The 18,472-nt window shown below is 39.5% G+C and overlaps 1 protein-coding gene across 1 annotated transcript in view; it reads left to right on the top strand.

Moving 5' to 3' along the window:
- The window catches only part of LOC140245153 (uncharacterized), a 110,979-nt gene that overhangs the window by 48,312 nt on the left and 44,195 nt on the right, over positions 1–18,472 (top strand). The window contains exons 35-46 of the mRNA XM_072324752.1: positions 150–303; positions 2,418–2,653; positions 4,203–4,392; positions 6,031–6,435; positions 7,836–8,261; positions 10,052–10,137; positions 11,232–11,562; positions 11,983–12,173; positions 12,979–13,216; positions 14,923–15,119; positions 15,806–16,031; positions 16,746–16,891. Of these exons, the coding sequence (XP_072180853.1) occupies positions 150–303; positions 2,418–2,653; positions 4,203–4,392; positions 6,031–6,435; positions 7,836–8,261; positions 10,052–10,137; positions 11,232–11,562; positions 11,983–12,173; positions 12,979–13,216; positions 14,923–15,119; positions 15,806–16,031; positions 16,746–16,891 (2,826 nt within the window). The remainder of the gene's footprint in view (positions 1–149; positions 304–2,417; positions 2,654–4,202; positions 4,393–6,030; positions 6,436–7,835; positions 8,262–10,051; positions 10,138–11,231; positions 11,563–11,982; positions 12,174–12,978; positions 13,217–14,922; positions 15,120–15,805; positions 16,032–16,745; positions 16,892–18,472) is intronic.

The following is an 18,472-nucleotide window of genomic DNA, read 5'->3' as shown; positions in this document are numbered from 1 at the left end:
GTTTTTGAGTATTTTTAATTTCGCGAAAAGCAGCTGACTTGCAAAATTCGCGAAAATAAAAACCTCGTGAAATATTTGGTGTATACAGTAGCGGAATCATTTCATGCAACATGAGTGATACAGCAATCTCCATGTTGGGATCTTTGCAGAACTCGCTCAGTTTTGTAGGAGTGAAGTGCGCAGACATGCCATACCTCTGCGTGGAACTAAAGAGGGCCTCCTTTCCTTCGACACCTCTCTTTTCACTCATGGGCATTCCTGATGATGACATACTCATTGATTGTGAACCCCTTGATTGCCAAGGTAACTTGATTACAAATAGATTCTTTTCCATTTTTTAGCTATCACAGCTGTTATGATATTGTAGTCTAGCAGTTTTTGCAATGGAATTATTTTGCAATGGAAATGCCTAGTAATGAATAATGATAGTGAGTATGATACAGTATTTGATTTAAAAAGTATTCAGTCATTTAATACTCAGATTTTATGCCTAAAATTAAGTATAGATGGAATGAGATGATACTTGAAAAAACAGGGATAAGTTCAGTTTATGATGCTCAAACTAGTGAGTATATTGGTATTACAGTTACCTAGACAGAATATGTTGTGTACTACATGTATGTAAAAAAAAAAAAAAAAAAAACTCTTGCCCACCTTCCTGAAGTGAAGATGTGTACCAAAAAGCTTAAATGTATGAAATATGTGTCCAACCAGGGATTCAAAGCTCTGACTGTATCTTTATCACTTTCTCCTACCAGTCTTTAAAAAAATAAGGCAGTTTATCAAAATTTTGCAATGGAAACAGGAGACCTCATAAAGAATGCCAAGAACTACAAACTTATATTCAAGCATACTTCCTCAACTGGCATACTCGGCTCTATTAGCAATGTAGAGTACATTGTATATTATTTGTTAATTTTTCCATCTGAGAAGATGACTAGATAGCCTATTTTCAGCTATGCTAAGCTGGTCTACCACTGGGCCCACTTGGATGTGAGGCAGGACCACTTGACCAGGTTAACACCCTGCTCTTTGCAATGAATGAATGAAGCAGAATCTTTTACGTGCATGAGTTGTGACTCTCGCACACACAAGTCCTCCATTTTATGTCCTATCCAAGGGACAGGGTGTTTTGCCTCTTGCTAGAGGGAACGGTATGATTACACACAACATTGCTCAGTCCAGACTCGGGTTCAAAACGGGGTCGCTTGGGTTGAAGGTAGATGTGCTACCTACTGAGCCAACTCACCACCATATGTGACCCTGCACCACAAAACACACAAAAAGTCGCCAGACATGAATTTTTAGTTAATGGCAGATTCTGAAAGAGCAGACTCGTAAGCTTTAGAATGATGTATAACTCAATTCAAATGGATTCTCCTAACCTATATAAATGTTGGGAGGAAAGCGCACACTCTGGAAAAGTTTGAACTGTGAAAAGAGGCTGTGAAGTACAGGGCCCATTCAAGTGCCTAATCTTTACTAAAAAAAAAAAGCCGTGCTACCCGTGCCATGAATGGGACGAAAACCTTGAAGAAAACCATTGTAGCAACAACATTGAAGGGATTATCAGATTAAACTGAAATTGAGCATGCATGATTAACACATTTTGTTCATAATAAATGTCAACTCTCAAAGCAGTAGCAGCATTACTTCAAGTTATTAGAGTTGAAAGTGATGAGTGTGCAAAGGATTTTCAAGAAATTAAAAGGGGCCTCTAAGAAAAACCTGATTACACTACTTTACCAGAAAAGGGGTTGTAGAAAAACTGCTGAAAACCCACTTTTCCCATTCGATTTATGATCCCAAACTTAGGGATAATGTAGAAGAAGAATAGCTCTTTCAGAAAATATGGAAAACTCAGAACTGCCTCAGTTGACCTGTTTCACCTTTCTTGAGTTCTCACATGAAATCATAGGGGTGCGACTTTTTGTTTGTTTTGTGATTCACAGTCACATACATTGTATTGTCAAGCAGTGATTGATAGCCTATGGGCGTTGTGCATAAATGTAGGGTTGGTTTTACCTTTGCAATAGATTTAACACACCATAAAAATGAGTTCTGTTTGACATTCTATTCCATTTATTTTTTACCTAATAACTTCTATCATACAATATGATGCAAGACAAAGAAGGGGGCAGGGGTAATAACCCTTGGGCTAGGTTTATGAAAATCCAAGTTGTGGATTTGTAAGTTCGGGGTAGCATCACTTGGTTTGGTGAATTCTGCAAGTCGTTGCAATTTCTGCAAGTGGCAGGGCTTGGTCCAGATGGCTGTGGAACTGTCTTTAAACTTCTAATAATGATTTTATATCCTGGCTAGTTCACAGCTAGACATTAAAGGTACATGTAAGTCTTTGATACCAAAACACATTTGGCAGAGTAAAGACACGTACACCTCTGAATTCTATCACACAGGTGTCGAGATTGACGAATTTAATGTCTCTGTGACAACGGACGGTGATCCCATCGTGCTGGAGAACAACAACAACTTCTTCTCCGGGGTGAACCTCAGCCTCAACTCCCAGGCTGACGGGCTAGGGGTGACAGGAACGGACATATGGGAGATTTGGGTCTTCTTCAACAGTGACCCCAGTGGCTTTGACGCCGAGCTCATAGCTGAGACACAGGTCACCCCGCTGCCCCCCACACAGGTGAGCTGACATCTGGGCTGTGAGCTTCTAGGGATTTGCTGCAAGACCAGAAACATTTGCAGCGTGAAAATTTTGTGAACTGCCAATCTTTAAAAATTACAAGTACACCATGTACAAGTGTGTTGTACTAGTAATAGTAATGGTAATGGTAATGGCTTATTTAAAAATTCATTTGCAGCCATGAAGATGGCTGAATTGCAGAATTTTGTACAATATCAATAACATACATAATCATACAATCATTCTTCGATTAGAATATGAAACTACACAATTATACATACATATATAAAATACACCTGATGACCAAAATAGCAACAAAAAAAAAATTAAATACACTTATACATATATACACATTGAAAGAGCTGCGAGAAAAATTGAACATAATCTTCATGTCACCATCACATATGCATACACAAACTTATAGACTAAAATATACCAAATATACATTAATCTTTTTGCAGATAGGGTCAATGAACTTGGAGGTCAAGCTGCACATATTTGAGGTTTGCATGTAAATATGCGCACTAAGCATGTACCGTTAGTGCACCAGTTTTCAACAGGACCCAGATTTCGACACCCAGCAGATAATTCTTATAAAATTTTATACTTAATACAAACGTCTGACTTCAGCAATCAACCAAGTTATCAATCACATTTCTAGTCTTATATAAACGCCGTTTGACACTTGTCATCATAATCCGACGGTAGAATATTTAGGAGAAAAGCAACACAGTGTCAGCAGAAATGTTAATGTCAGCCATTTTTAGGGGTTCTAAACAATATGACGCATTTTGTATACATCGCCGTAAAATTAAATTCACCCATGCCGGTTATCTTGCTTTAGTATCAGTTTGTTTGCCAAATCTTAATGTTTGATTTCATAATCGTCTTTAGTAATATCATGGCTGAATTTGTGATAAATGAGCAAACTTGTAGAAAGAGTTGGCTTTGAGAATGTGGCACCAGATTTCGACATTCCCATATCAAGACACGTTATAGAGGAAACAACAAGTTCTTGCGCCGGTATGATTGCTGGTTTGCGTTCACAATGCAGTGTACGCGTACTGTACGCGCCATGTGATTTATGTGTGATGCGCGCTGTGATTGTGTCGAAAAATGATGCAGGATGTCGAAATCTGATGCCAGCGACGGCGTGACGGAAATCGCTAAAATTGAACACGAGTGCATTTAAATTGGAATTCGTTCAAGGCATATTATTATTGGCCTTTGTAGCTCAACTTCATGTCGAAATTCTGAGGTAAAACGGTGCAGTATTGATGGTAAACAAGGAAATGTGCTAAAGTGTCGAAAACCGGTACCCTTACTGTACTCTACTCATGAGAGGTGCTACCACATAGTTGCAAGCTGATGATGTAAACACAGGCTTCATTATGGGAAATTGGATGATTTTTAGCATGTTTGTATGATGGGTGGGAATTACACTGTAGCTGCTAGGGGGAGGTCTGCCCTCTCAGAGTGCTTTTGTACACTCGTAGTTTGTTAATTTGCTGATTTATGTATTTGTTTGTTTTGTCTGCATGATTGCCAGGCCGATCAGCACCTTTCTCCCGGTGGGGAGATCAGCTTTGGACCCCTGACTGTGAATGTGAACCTGAACCATACTTGCGACGGCGTGATGTACATGTGCTTTGAGCTGAGAGACAACCCCAACGCAGTAGTTAACCCTCGACCCATTCTCCTGGGCAATACAAGATCCTGCGTGCCTGTAACCTGCCAGGGTGAGCATCGCACAGTAGTGGGTCCATCACTGTATGTGCCGCATAATTCGCTACGTTTATATTTCGGTGGGAACGAGTCGGGTGCTATTTGCAAATTTAAACAACACGCAGAATGCATGTTAAAGGACAAGTCTACCTTCATATAAATATGGATTGAGTGAATGCATCAATATTATTAGAACGCATCAGTGAGCGTTTGAGGAAAATTGCACAAAAATTAAAGATTAGACTTGCTAAATATAAGGGAAGTTCTGATTTTTAAAAGATTAGACTTGCTAAATATATGCGGTATACTTTTCTTCATGTTAAAGTCCAAAGAATTATCAGTTTCAGCATTGCAATGCATTTAAAAAAAAAAGAATCAGTCTGATTTCCCATTGCTGGTAGTGTGAGCAAGCCCGATCATAGCAAGTTTTATCGTGGGATTAAAAAGTTGGTTTTTGTTTGCTTGTTTTTTCTTCAATGTGTCATGCACACTGCACAAATAAGGCAGATTATTGTGGGGGTTTCCAAAAGTCAAGATGGACTGATTTTAAAAACTGTTAACTTCGTTTGCGTGTGAAGGGGACTAGAAATCAATATATTTTCACTTAAACAGATGGAGTCTTATCAATGCCCAGATTAGATTTTAGAGTCTTACGTACGTCCCATGTGATATTTTAAAAGAGAAAAGCAGTTTAAATGATAATTGTGCCATTTACTTTCAAATTGATCAAAATTAGCCCACTCAGAATTTCAAACTGATCCCCTCTCCTTTTCACCATTTTGTACATATTGGAATCAAATATATTTTAAGTGAACTCTTTGTGTGTCAGTAAGAATCAAAATGTTGTGGAATAGTCTGTGGACAGGTATTATTTCATTGTGATTTTTTTGTCGAGCCCACCGGAGGTGAGGGGAGACTTAAGGGATCGCATGTGGCATCTGTCCGTCCGTCCGTCCGTCGTCTGTCCATAACACTACAAAAACTTCAATAACTCTTTACTCTGGGCTTCAATTGCAATCAAACAAAGTTTCACATTTTACCATATATGAAGGTCACCTCAAGGTCAAAGCTCTCAGGCATGGGTCAATGAACTTTAGGGCCCAATGTTAAGTTTTGTGGCGCGTTTCTATTATGGGTCATGACTTTTGATCCATAACTCCATTTGTGACCAAACTTGGATGGTAGATGTCCCTTCGGGTGGATGATCACCACAAGGTCAAGGGTCACAAGCAGGGGACAACGAACTTTTAGAGCCCAATGTTAATTTTTATGGCACGTTTCTATTATGGGTCATAACTTTTGATCCATAACTCCATTTGTTACCAAACTTGGATGGTAGATGTCCCTTGGGGAGTGGATAGTCATTACAAGGTCATTGGTCACAAGCAGGGGTCAATGAACTTTAAGGGCCCAATGTAAAGTTTTAATGGCATGTTTCTTTCTTGCCAGAAATTTTTAACCTTTTATATCTCTTTTTATCTGTTATATCTCTATTTTTATCTGTTATATCCCATTTGCGTACAATTTCTTGTACGCGAATGGGCGAGACACATTATGGCACTTGCCTTGTTTCTTTCATTGGTAGGTTTGGCTTAATTTTGGTATCATACTGGGGAAATTTTATTGATTTTAAACATTTTTTTTCCATATAGGTGTTGTTGTTCAGAGCACATTCATAGCTATTCAGTCGTCTACCCGGTTCATCGAGGCTACGGAGCCCATCGACTTTGAGGTCCAAGCCAGCATCATTCCTGCCACCAGCTCAGCAGACATTTCTGGCACCTCCCTGTGGAAATTGCAGTTTTACTTCGCCGATAGCGTGAACGGGTCCGCCCAGTACAGTGCTCCCGCCATATACGAAAGCTTGCCGCTTTCGGTGGGCAGCGTCCTCCGTTTTGATGACCTCCGGCCGGTCTTCAACGCCTCCGAGGTCATCTGCAGCGATGCCATCTACCTGTGCCTGGAGTTGATGAAGAGCAATGCCGCCGTGCCAGACTTCACTCTATCAGGGGCAGAGGAGGACAGTTTAGTTGGCTGCCAAGAAGTCGATTGTCGAGGCAAGGGCTTTATGTGTACTTCATAGTATTTTCGTGGATGAGAAAACATCTCCATATTCTCATGAATGTCCTCATTATAAGTAGACGCTGATTTCAGTAGAAGCCACTGTCCGTACTTCTCCCCTTTGCTATATACATGTACATTGTACATGTCACAGTGTTCGTAATTACTTTCTGTATTTTGATTTAACTTTTCTGTTCTGTATCAGTGCATCTAGAAATGCTCTTATTGTTAAAAGAGATGGTATAGTTTTGGTTGAAATAGGGGATCCAAATTTTAAATGTTTGCGAGATAATCAGAAACCACATATGAAATATTAAAGATCAAACAATTTTAAGAGGAAAAGTTTATTTGATGAATATCAGTTTTGAAATGGCTGAAATGTCCAATAACATGGAATAAAAATAAAGTACTCCCAATAAAAGGTGGGTCCCACTTTTTATTAGGACCTCTGTTTTTTGGATATCTCAGCCATCCGAAAACCAATCTTCATCAAATAAACATTGGATTCTTTTTAGATTTGTATCCTCTTTGATAAATTAATTGATCAGCAGTTTCTCATTATTTCACAAAAACAATGGAAACCCGAGGCCCCATCTCAACCAAAACTACATGTACAATTATTATTCCTTGAAATTCTGTTGGTAAGATTGCATTTGTTATTATCATTATCAATAAATCAAGAATACATGACTCACACTTCACACTGTCATCATTACATACATGTAGCAACTCTGCCCCTTCAAGTATCATATGATTGGTGTAAAAAAAAAAAAAAAATCCTCTGAAGGTTTCTCCTTCATCCATGCTGTAGGACTCTTGTGAGCTAATGAGAAATGTTCCGAAAGAATTGAGCAGACAAACATACAGAAACAATATAAACCATACTTCTCAAAGCATCATCTCATCAGAATGGCTGACACCAAGGAGTTACCACATTACTGAAACTACGGGTACTCAAAATTTTAGGAGTGTGGAATCTTATACACCTGTCTTAGTTAGATATATGCTGTGAATCAGATGCTGAGATTATAAGGGATATTTGGAATGAAAAAAAGAGCAATATTTCTTTTAATGTCTGCATGGTGGTGAGAAGAACATGAGAGATTTGTGGTTCCACAGTAACCGCCATCCTCTCCTCACAGATATTACCGTGTGTGTAATAATCAAGAGTCACATGTAATTTTGATTCACTTATCATTGTGAGATTGGCTGCAATGTGTTATCAATGTTCCAGGTCGCTTTGGAATAGCTAAGTGTTCTGGGTTGTTTCTTTGTTGGAGTTGGCACTGTCACTTTGTTTGTGAAAGTGATGTTATTTTAGAATCCAAGAAACGGCCAAAATGTTGCCAGATGCTACAAATTTTCATGTGTTCTTCCTCGTCCATTTTTCGTACAGGTGTGGAAGTGGCTTCATCTAACCTCAACATTCCCATTAGCAAACCAGTGCTTGTCAGCAACGACCCAGCATTTGAAGTTGGCACTGTCGCTTTTGTGCCAACTTTCTCTGTCATGTCCAGGGAGATTGACACGGGGCCCAATGGCCTCTCCGTTTTGTTCTTCGTCGCCGCGGATGACACAAACCCCATGGCCACTCCACCGCCTACGCGGGAGCGCTCGTATGCTGTTGACGTGGTCAGAGGTGGCTCGGTGAACCTTGCGGTGGTGCCCCTTGTTCTGAACTTCCAGGGTGTGACGTGCGACCAGATGCAATTCGTCTGTGGCACACTTATGAGAGGTTCGGCCACGGATCCGTCCTTCACCCTGTCAGCCGTTGGGGATGATGAATCCCTGTTCACAGCTTGTGAACCTTATGACTGCGTTGGTGAGACAATTAAAACTTCAACCTTTTCTTTATTTTTACCTTGTCTCAAAGGTTAGATATAATTGATAAATCCATGCTTTTCATTTCAAAAAACTTTCAGTGCTTACATTAAAGTATAACATTCTAAACAAAACAGTTACTAGTATGCTGGTAGCAAGTAAGAAATGACAAATCAATGAAAACTTTTCTACCATTAATACTTATTCACCTTGTTGACATTTTTTGTATAGAATTCCTTTTTTAATGATTAAAATCAAATTCAGAAGGTCAATTTCCATTTATTTTTATTTCTTTCACAGTAGATTATCCTTTTCCCACTCCCTTTCTTGCTGATAAAATGTGAAAATCAAATTTTCCTTGTCCCTTGTGATGTACAATTTTTATGCCTCCGCCACGAAGTGGTGCCGGAGGCATTATGTTTTCGGGTTGTCCGTCCGTCCGTCCATACGTCCGTCCGTACGTCCGTCCGCTTTTGTTTACGCGACTGGAGTTGACTGGAATTTTACCAAACTTGGTCCAAGTATAAAGTATGATGGGGCAATTAATTGATAAGATTTTGAGTGAAATCAGCCAAAGGTCAAAGGTCAAGGTCAAATCATGAAATTGTATCCGTTTACGCGATAACTCAAGACTGGATCGAGCAAATTTCACCAAACTTTGTTGGAGGATGATGTATGATGGGGCAATTACTTGATAAGTTTTTTACTGAAATCGGACAGAGGTCAAAGGTCAAATCCTAAAATTTATCTGTTTACGTGATAACTCAAAACTGGATGAAGCAGCTTTCACCAAACTTGGTCCAAGGATGATGTATGATGGGACAATCAGTTCAGTAGATTTTAGTGACATCGGCAAGAGGTCAAAGGTCAAAAAGGTCAAGGTCAAATGCTAAAAATGTTGCTATTTCCCTCATATCTATGCAATGCCCAAAGGTATTTTCTTGAAACTTAGTGTAGACATGGACTACTGCGTAAAGATTCTCCAAAGAGAGTTTCATGTCATAAGGTCAAAGGTCAAAACGTCAAAGGTTAGGTGAAAATGTTGCAATATCACTTTTCTCGCAAATGGTTCAATGTATCTTCATGGAACTTGGTGCATACGCATGTACTGACTGGCAGGGATTATCTAGGGAATTGAGGGGTGGTGGGTCAATAGTCAGGGGGGTCAAAGGTCAAGGTCAACTCCTCAAAATTTTACTATTTCCCTCATATACTAGTGTATGCAATGCTTGCATTATTAGTTTTAAAACTTAATATATACATGCATTACCTAATGGAGATTCTCCATGAAATTTCCAGCCAGAAGGTCAAAGGTCAAAGGTTAAGGGTCAAAGGATAGGTTTCAATGCCCCCCCTCCCCCCCCCCCCAAAAAAAAAAACTATTTTGTACTTTAATTACACTCTTTCTTCATACCTCGGAAATTACTCAATGCATAAACTTATAAAAGGGTCCGTCAGAAGTCAAATAAAAATTTTCAATTCCCTAAATATGTGTACCTGCACTCTTAGACAATTATAGCATACCCAGTTCAAGGAAAGTGAACATTCAAGATATTTCTGACAAACCTGTCATTTCAATATTTTGCCAGTTATGTGAAACTGTCATCACACATTGTGAAGACATTGTACTATACACCTATTGGAAGAATCATGCATTATGGCGGAGGCATCAGTCGCCATAGCGACATTTCTAGTTCATAATGGACGTGTTTGAAGTCTAAGCAGCTGTTGAGGCAATGAGGGAATCCCCCTCCCCCGAGTGATGTCATCCTTCTTGTCTCTGTCTGGCAGGTGTTACTGTGAATAACTTGGCTGTGACCATCAACAGTGGGGTGCCCCTGCTGGAAGATGCTCCCTCCCATGAAGTCAACTTCACGGTATGTTATATCTCTATGGCAACGGTACTGTGAAACCAGAAATTTTCGCATGCATATCATGTTTGCAAATTTGCGAGAGCCAAGATTAGCGAAATGAAAATGCATGTGAGAGTTTGTGTCTGCATGTACACTACATGTATATATGCATTGAGTGCCAGTGTCAATTCACAAAAATCTAATGCTGCGAAAAAGGCTGCCGGGTCCTGTTCGCAAAAATTTCATGCTGCAAAAAGTTCTTGCTTTTCAGTATGTAATTGTTGGTCCTGGTTTATAAAAGGCTTTTTTCAATGATGGTAGCCATTTCAACTGACAATGCAATTCTTGGCATGTATTCTACTTGAAGCAAAGTAGATAAACCTCATGATGCTCTCACCTCTCAGTGGCATTGCGAACCTGTATTATTGCTTTCACAGAGATGCCAGCTGTTAATTTCTTTTTGCAGTACTTTGTAAATGCTTTTTGCTGAAAAATACTGGAAGCGTCATGGAAACTATTATTCATCCCAGGTTGTATTACCACACATGCCTCTTCAGGAAGAATAAAAATACTACTAAACACTTTCGTCGGCTGGGGATGATGATGAATTAAATGACTGAGCTTCAACCAACCTTGAATTGTAGAGGGCAAGCTTTCATCCTGCTCCTGAGGACATTCTCAAGCCTTATGCAGTGGAGTGTTGTCTTGCTGCCATTGCCTGTCTTTGTTAATCACTGGACCATAGATTGGTGAAAGGGTATAGCCCGAGTCTCTGTTGAGAGCTGGATTGATCCTTCTGATCCAAAGTGCTTCCTTTATTTTTCTTTTTAACCAGTTGCTTTCAAAGTCAATGATATGGCATAAGGCTTGAGAAAGTCCTCAGGAGCAGGACGAATGCTTGCCCTCTACAATTCAAGATTGGTTGAAGCTCAGTCATTTTATTCAATAAAAATACTGTTTTGCCACTTAAAGTACTTCTTTTTAGCCCTCGTAATACTGTCATGCTATTTACAAAGATACATATATATACATACATACATATACCAGCTTAAGTATGTCTTTCTTTGATGTTGAGCTGTGAATGTGTTGCTTACGAACAAAATTTGATTTCCCACCAGCTGAGGGTATCGTCTGCAGCGGGCGGAGATGCCGTGGGAGATGGCCTGTGGAGAGTGCGAGCGTTCCTCAGCCCTTACGAGAACGGCAGCGACCCCATCTCTGTGACAACGGCAGACATTGGCGGAGATGCAGACCTTGAGCTGCCTGCCGACAGAAACATCGACATCGCTGCATCGGTGAACCTGAATGCAAGTAACTTCGTCTGTACAGGGGGATCTGTGTTTCTGTGCGTGCAACTCTTGAAGGGAAATGCCCCTACACCTGATTTCACCCTGGAAGGCGCACCGGGTCTCGAAGATCTCCAGGAATGCCAAGAATTTAGTTGTGAAGGTATGGAAGCTTTTTCTTTCATTGTTTGGACACAGTTCAAAGAGCCTCCTGTTGCAAGTTTCTCTGTTTCACAGCCAGAAGGTCAAGTGTAGGAATTTGCGAAAAATTTTGTCAGATTGTGAAACAATCACTCTGCACATGTTTTATGGTGATGTTTGAATGTACAATGTAAGTATTCCCTGCCTGTGTAAAATGGAGACACTTGCCCTCGGGGGTTGAATAATCTATATTGAAAATTTTAATCTTTTGCCTGCCTTTTAATTAACGTTGACCAAAGTTTGTTTATAGCTTGGAAATAAAGCAGTGTGTGTCTATACCACATATATACAACATACAGTGTAAAATCCCCAGTGCCGCTCAATAGTGTCGTACAGGGAGCTATAGATTATGCATATCTTGGTGCTTGTATTCATTTGCCAGGTGTTAGTATGGAAAACCCTGCAATCGCATTCAGTCCCGACCTCTACCTCCTCGAGTTCAACAACGGATCGGACATTATGGTCAACGTCAGCGTGGACATCCCAGCCGACTCGGCCTCTGTGTCCGGCACTGACCTTTGGTATTTTGAGTTCTTCACCAGCAGTGACAGCAGCGGCAACACGGAAACGTCTGTAAGTCAGAAACACCTTTCTTCAAACTTTCTTCATGTTCTCCTCATTTTCTGACAGCTCGTCCTGTGTCAAGTATTTCTTATATCAAATCATCCAAATTTTATGTTTGGATAAAGGGTGCATTGTACACTGTACTTCATGTTTGTGCTGAGGCAGTCTGTTACTGCCTGTGTGTTTTGCTCTTGTATTAATAGTGAAAATGATGTTTAAGAAAAGCATGATCCTACCAACTACTCTCTCTGGCTTGAAAGTAGAACCACTGTGGCTCAGTGTACAAGACCGCAGTTCTTTGGTTGTGAGGCCCCTGGTTCATATCCACCAGTCAGCACAACACTCTATCCTCATTGCTTCATTCTTTTGAGGAGCTTTAAAGTCTTCAATTCTATGTTGCTGTCTCTTAACATTCAAATGCTTCCTTAATTGACCATCATGTGAATTATATTACAGACGCCAATCCAGAACACTGAAAGGTACTTCATGCAATGTGATGCTAGAGCGAGTTAATTTTAATAGTCTTGCATCTTGAGGATACTGTGCTAGATATATCCTATATACATTGTACAGGTGTAAAAGGTATGGGAAAATTGTGTGTCTGCTCATTGTGAAATTTGCAATACTTCATCAGTTTAAGTGGTCACATTGTTGCAATCTCAGTTCTGATATAATGAGAGTCTGAAAATGAATTAATCATTATCATTTGCTGGTGTAAAGACTCATGATTTAATTGTGCAGAGGATTGAATAAACCAAATCCTATACCACTGTAAAGAATTGAAGTATCACATGGTGACTGATTTCCAATGCAGCCACGCACCACTGCCGAAGGTCTGACTCCCGAGCAGGGCAGCGTCTCGATCGTCGCCGGCGAGACCTCTCTTATCAACGACATCAGTGCCAGTCTGTCGCTGGCGCAAACTTCTTGCGCCGAGGCTGCATATCTGTGTGTAGAAGTGTGGAAAGGGCAGAGAGCGTCACCATTCTACACCATAAACTCGCCAGACTCCCCGACAGACCTGCGGGCCTGCAGTCCTGTTACATGTGTCGGTAAGGTCGCAACAGCTGTGGAAAATTGAAAAGCTCCTCTTAACATCTCGTGTGTGCAGAGATGAAGAAAATGAAGCCCACCATTCAGTCACCAAATGTACATTTTGTTGAGTGTGCTGAATTCCCAACAGGATTAAAGCAAAACTGTACACAAACGTGGACAAGTAAAACTTTATGATGTATGTGAAACATTTCTGGAATGCAGGGGATATGTTCTCTGAGGAAATAATTTCTTCTGAGAACTGACCATCATCAAAGAAAGAAATATTTGGTAGTGCTGAATGAGTCTGTATGAGAATATTTTCAGGTCACGGTGTAGAGCTTCAAATAATCTAATTAGTTCAGTCCCAATATATTGCTCTTGTTTCTAGTTTGACACCATTAGATAGTCATTTACACAGGTCACACACAAATACCAAACAATATGCCCAGTTTGCAAATGTCACATTAAGCTTACGCAATTGTACATTACATGTAAATGCAGGTATATGCAAACTGCTGGATGAAAGATTATAAAGTATGCCTAGTGGTAGTGAGTGTGTGGAATTATGATAATTCCTCATACATTATCATTTAAAAGCTTTATGAAATGTGGCACAATCAGAATGGATTAAAGAAATGGATAAAGAAAGAAGCATTCCTCCAGAGAGCATTCTAAGAACTTTGATGATTAGTCTAGCAGTGCAGAATGCTTGAAAATTGTACTTTAACCCTAAAAAGACTGGGGGGGGGGCCTAAAAGGCCCTCGACATTTCGCGCGATTACTCTGCAACACGCAATGCTCTTGCCGCGATGCTCTATGACTTTTTTCTTTCAAGTTTCCCGCACATTTTGACACCAAATTTGTGACGCCCGGGGGTACGGTTCTGAAGTTACATAACATTTTGTACATGCATGTGAGGCCGAAAATGGCTCAAAAATGTGATTTTGTGTGCAAAGTCAATGCAAATTGAGTTTTTTCACATGGTTCATATAAGTATGCTTATTTTTACTCTCAATGTCTAAAATTAATTTGTTTTAGGAGTATTATGCTTTAAAAAGTGTCTGCCACAAATTTTGTTCAAAAAAACAACAAAAACAAAAGGTCGAAAAAACAAGGAAATACATAAGAAATTCATGAAACAATAAAATGAATAAGAAATTAATTTTGATACCGATTTTTTTTTCAAATGCATTTGCTAAGAATGCCACAAAGAATAATTAGACCGAAAATGAGCACTTTTGGAGCTTTATTTACTGATTTAGATCGATGAGTCTGATTTCTCGCATAAATTAGCATAATTAATCAAAATAAAATAAAAGAAGACTATTTTGGAAAATTTGAATATACGATCTTGTAGATTACATCGCACACTACCATTGTGCAAATTTTCGCAGCGATCGCGCGATCCACGGCCGAGATCTTAAGGGGGGGCCCTTTAGACCCCCCCCCCCCCCCCAAGTCTTTCGAGCTACCAAAATAGCCCAGTCTTTTTAGGGTTAACATTGGCCCAACTAAGTCATTCAGGAACATGGACATCACCTGGCTGGTGCAGCCATAAGTGAATGAACCCATGTAGTCTTATTGAGTTAGACAAATTTACTGAGCATATGAGGAGTACTGGGACATAGGATTTCTGGAACATTTCAGATAAGATGACAAGTTTCAAGTGTGAATAGGAGTGTATCTCCACTTAAGTGTTGCATATCATTTCTTTCCGTCCCAGGGGTCAAATTGCTGGAAGTCATTCCCGAGGTCAAAATTCCCCCCATCTTGATCGAGAACAACACCAATCAGAACGTCACTCTGAGCATCGTCCTGATTCCCGACCCCACCATGGCGGGCGTCGAGGGCAACGACCTCTTCGAGGTGGACATCTTTGCATCGAGCAGCAACACTGGGATGGACCCACCCATTGGGATGGTGAGCAGACAACATGAATAAAGCCTGAAATCCTTTAATTGCAGGAAGAATCAACCTTCCAAGAAATCATGAAAAGAAATGCCACTTGGTCAAGAGTTTACTAAGATATGTGTCGTAGATGCGCACAAACTAAACTGCTAAACATGAAAGTGAGCAAATAGTAAAGAGATTTTTTTGCATGAAAAAAAAAATGTTTCATTTGTGTCTTCATACAACATGATGGCAGTCACAACCACATTCGCAAATGTGATAACATGATAATGCTATGGCTTTACGACTATTGGTCTATCCCCCCCCCCCCCCCAAAAAAAAAAAAAAAAAAAATATGAAGTTCATGTCATGTGATAAACACTTCTGAAGCAACTTCAAGGAAATTAGAAAGTTGGGTGTTTGGTTTGTTCATCTGCCAATAGCAGATTTGAAAGACTTTCAATATTCAACAGTGGACTTTTAGATTTAAAAAAAAAAATTACTCAAGTACTAAATTCTACACTGAGAGAAGAGCAAGATGATTTATGCATCTATAAAGTTTGCCAAGCAACTTTCTATATTTTGCTTAGTTAGTGCTTCTATTTGTTTGTTTGTGTGTGTTTGTATAATTTCCTCTGTTACCTTGTAAAACTTATTTCAGTGTGATGTGATGGCACTGACAGAAGAAAAACAAATGTGTTTGTGATGTGTTACAGGCAACAGTGGAGGTGTCAAACGCTCAGAATGTCGGCAATGGAGTCATCGATCCAAATCAAAACACCACCCTAATTAGCGTTGTGGCTCAGCTGAACTTAGGTGGTTATTCCTGCTCTGAGCTGCAATATGTCTGCGTGAGGGTGCGGGAGGGTCCCAATCGCAACCCTGCCTTCACCTTTGAGCCGAGCTCTGACCTCGTCGGATGCTCCCCAGTACGATGCGGAGGTAAGGGTGCAATAGCTGCGACCTGTTTCTAGGCGCCTTTTTCATTCTTTTTTTTAGCAATTTGCTTGAAAGATATCATGGTCCGGTGCTGTTGCACATACAATGTAAAACAAAACAAAAACAAAAACAAAAAAAAACCCAAGCATTTTCTTTCATGTTAGATGTTTTTTTTTACCGTCACTTTGTCTGTGATTCTGATAGTATGCTTCAGCATCTTTAAGACAGGAAAGCAATCTTTTAATTGCAAAAGCTGCAAAGAAATGTGTCCACAATTTTTCCAGATGGTTTTCCAAGTCTTTGTCATGGCTTTGAGATACCATGCTCCACAGGCTGTAGTTTGGATAATTTGATATGACAAACTAACAAAGAGAGTGATTTCTAGACTGCAGATTTAATCAATGTAAATTCATGGCTATGGAGTACCAAAGGGATAATGTTACAGTCTCTTATTTTACATCTAGCCTGGTGCTAGTTCCACACAAACTATCTTTGCAGAACTTCTGGCAGTGTGTTGAAACCAGGTACTAGCATGGCTTAGCAGTCACAGATTTTCCGGTTTCGTGAGTTTGTTTAGAATGAGTTTCCATGGGGATGGATGGCTATGATGTAATACTTCAGTACTCTATCAGCATCACGATAGTTCTTTTCATTGATGCATCAGTTACAAGATTTTTTACCTTTTTTTTTAATCATGTGATTTTTCTTGAATCACAGGAGTCGTGGTTACTTCAGTCGTGCCTTCCATCGGATCTAATGATGTCCTGGAGGGCGATGATGCTCACGAGCTCTCTGTCTCCGTGAAGGTTACCACCGGTACCGACGGCATCACGACACCCGGCGATATGGCATGGCAGCTAGAGGTACGTGAGAGAAATGAGATACTGCATACCAATGAACTTCACAAGGTTCTATATTTCCGCTTTAATATTCCACGAGTCAGGTGCTGTTTGCAAATTTATCAACTCTCCAAATTATCAACACTGATCTCGACATGAATGTTACGCGCACACATACAATACAGTACATTTTTCCATTCATTACTGTACTCAGCAATAGTGAACAATTTAACCACTTGCGAAATTGTCGGGAAGTCCCAAGTCAAGAAAAATTAAACTTGCTATTTAAGTACTTGGCGTATACAATAGTACCTGGCCAGTGATTTTCAGTTTCTGCTTAGAAATACTTGATGTACACATTCAACCCCATTTTATTTCAGGAGTGTTTAAAGAGCATGGGCCAGCGAGACAATATGTCAAGAGGTTGAATTCACAATCAAAAGCTGCATTCACAGAGTGAAAATGAAGTATTATCACTTTTCAAGACAATAATAACATAGCAACTTTCCCACCTTTCAGACAATGACACAAATAGTTTTGTTACGGGAGGCAATATTTTTGCAAATATCTGTTACTGCAGAATATACCCCATGTTCAGTATTAAAAGCATTAACTTACAATGCAGTGTATTTACATTGTCATTGATATCTTCCCTATCTCTCTTTTTATCTGTCAGGTTTTGAAACAAAAATGTACAAAAATCAGTTTTGGAGCAGTACAATAGATATTCGTAATGATAATGAAAATGCAATATCATATTTTCAAAGCACACAACAGAGTTTCTAAGAGCTCTGTAACCTCTTCCCACTGAAATGAGACAGTAAAGAGGCCATAACATCGATAATCTGATGTGAGCACTCAATGATCTTTAAATGTGTGTTACTGTTAGCATGGTCTCCTTCAAATTTAAAGACATAATTTACCATTTTGCAGATGAAACAAAAAAAAAAGCATTAGTGCTTTAAAATAGTTCTAAAATGTGAGTTTGGGATAGAAACAACCACTGTAAAAAATTTAATTGGCAAGATCGATGTTAAGTATTGTTAAATATACAAAATGTGAACAATAGATATAATGAAAATGCTTCCAGACTAAATCGTCTACAGTTACGATTTAATGAGAAAAATACAGATATCTCCATATATTTTAGGCTTTATCGCGAAAATTTTGTATGATAGGATGTTTTGTGGTGCAACAGACCTACACATGTTCACTAAATGTCATATCTTGAAAATTCTTTAACTCACTGTTCCCAAAGAACCATGACCTGTAAGTTCAAAAACAATCCCAGTGATCTCCTAAGTTCATAAACAATCTCATCAGTGACCTCCAAGAGAAGCTCTCATTTGCTCACCTAAATCTTTTAGTATACCCTCAACAATTTGTCAGCAAAGCAAACATATTTTGTGGAGAATCTAAGGCCCCAAAGGTGTATGCAGACATCTGTGAGATAGCACTAAAAATCATGGACTTTTATGCAAATGCAAACTCTATATGTGAAATTTTGAATTTTACAGCAAGTATTTGTCTCCAATATGGGTCAGCACTATGATTTTACAATTTTATACATCGCTTGTGAGTACCTGTACTTCAGAAGGGGCATTG

The sequence above is a fragment of the Diadema setosum genome, chromosome 22 (genome assembly GCF_964275005.1).
Source record: "Diadema setosum chromosome 22, eeDiaSeto1, whole genome shotgun sequence".
In the NCBI taxonomy this organism is placed as follows: Eukaryota; Metazoa; Echinodermata; class Echinoidea; order Diadematoida; family Diadematidae; genus Diadema; species Diadema setosum.
The sequence above is the reverse complement of the archived record's forward strand: the minus strand, read 5'-3'. Positions and strand labels throughout refer to the sequence as shown.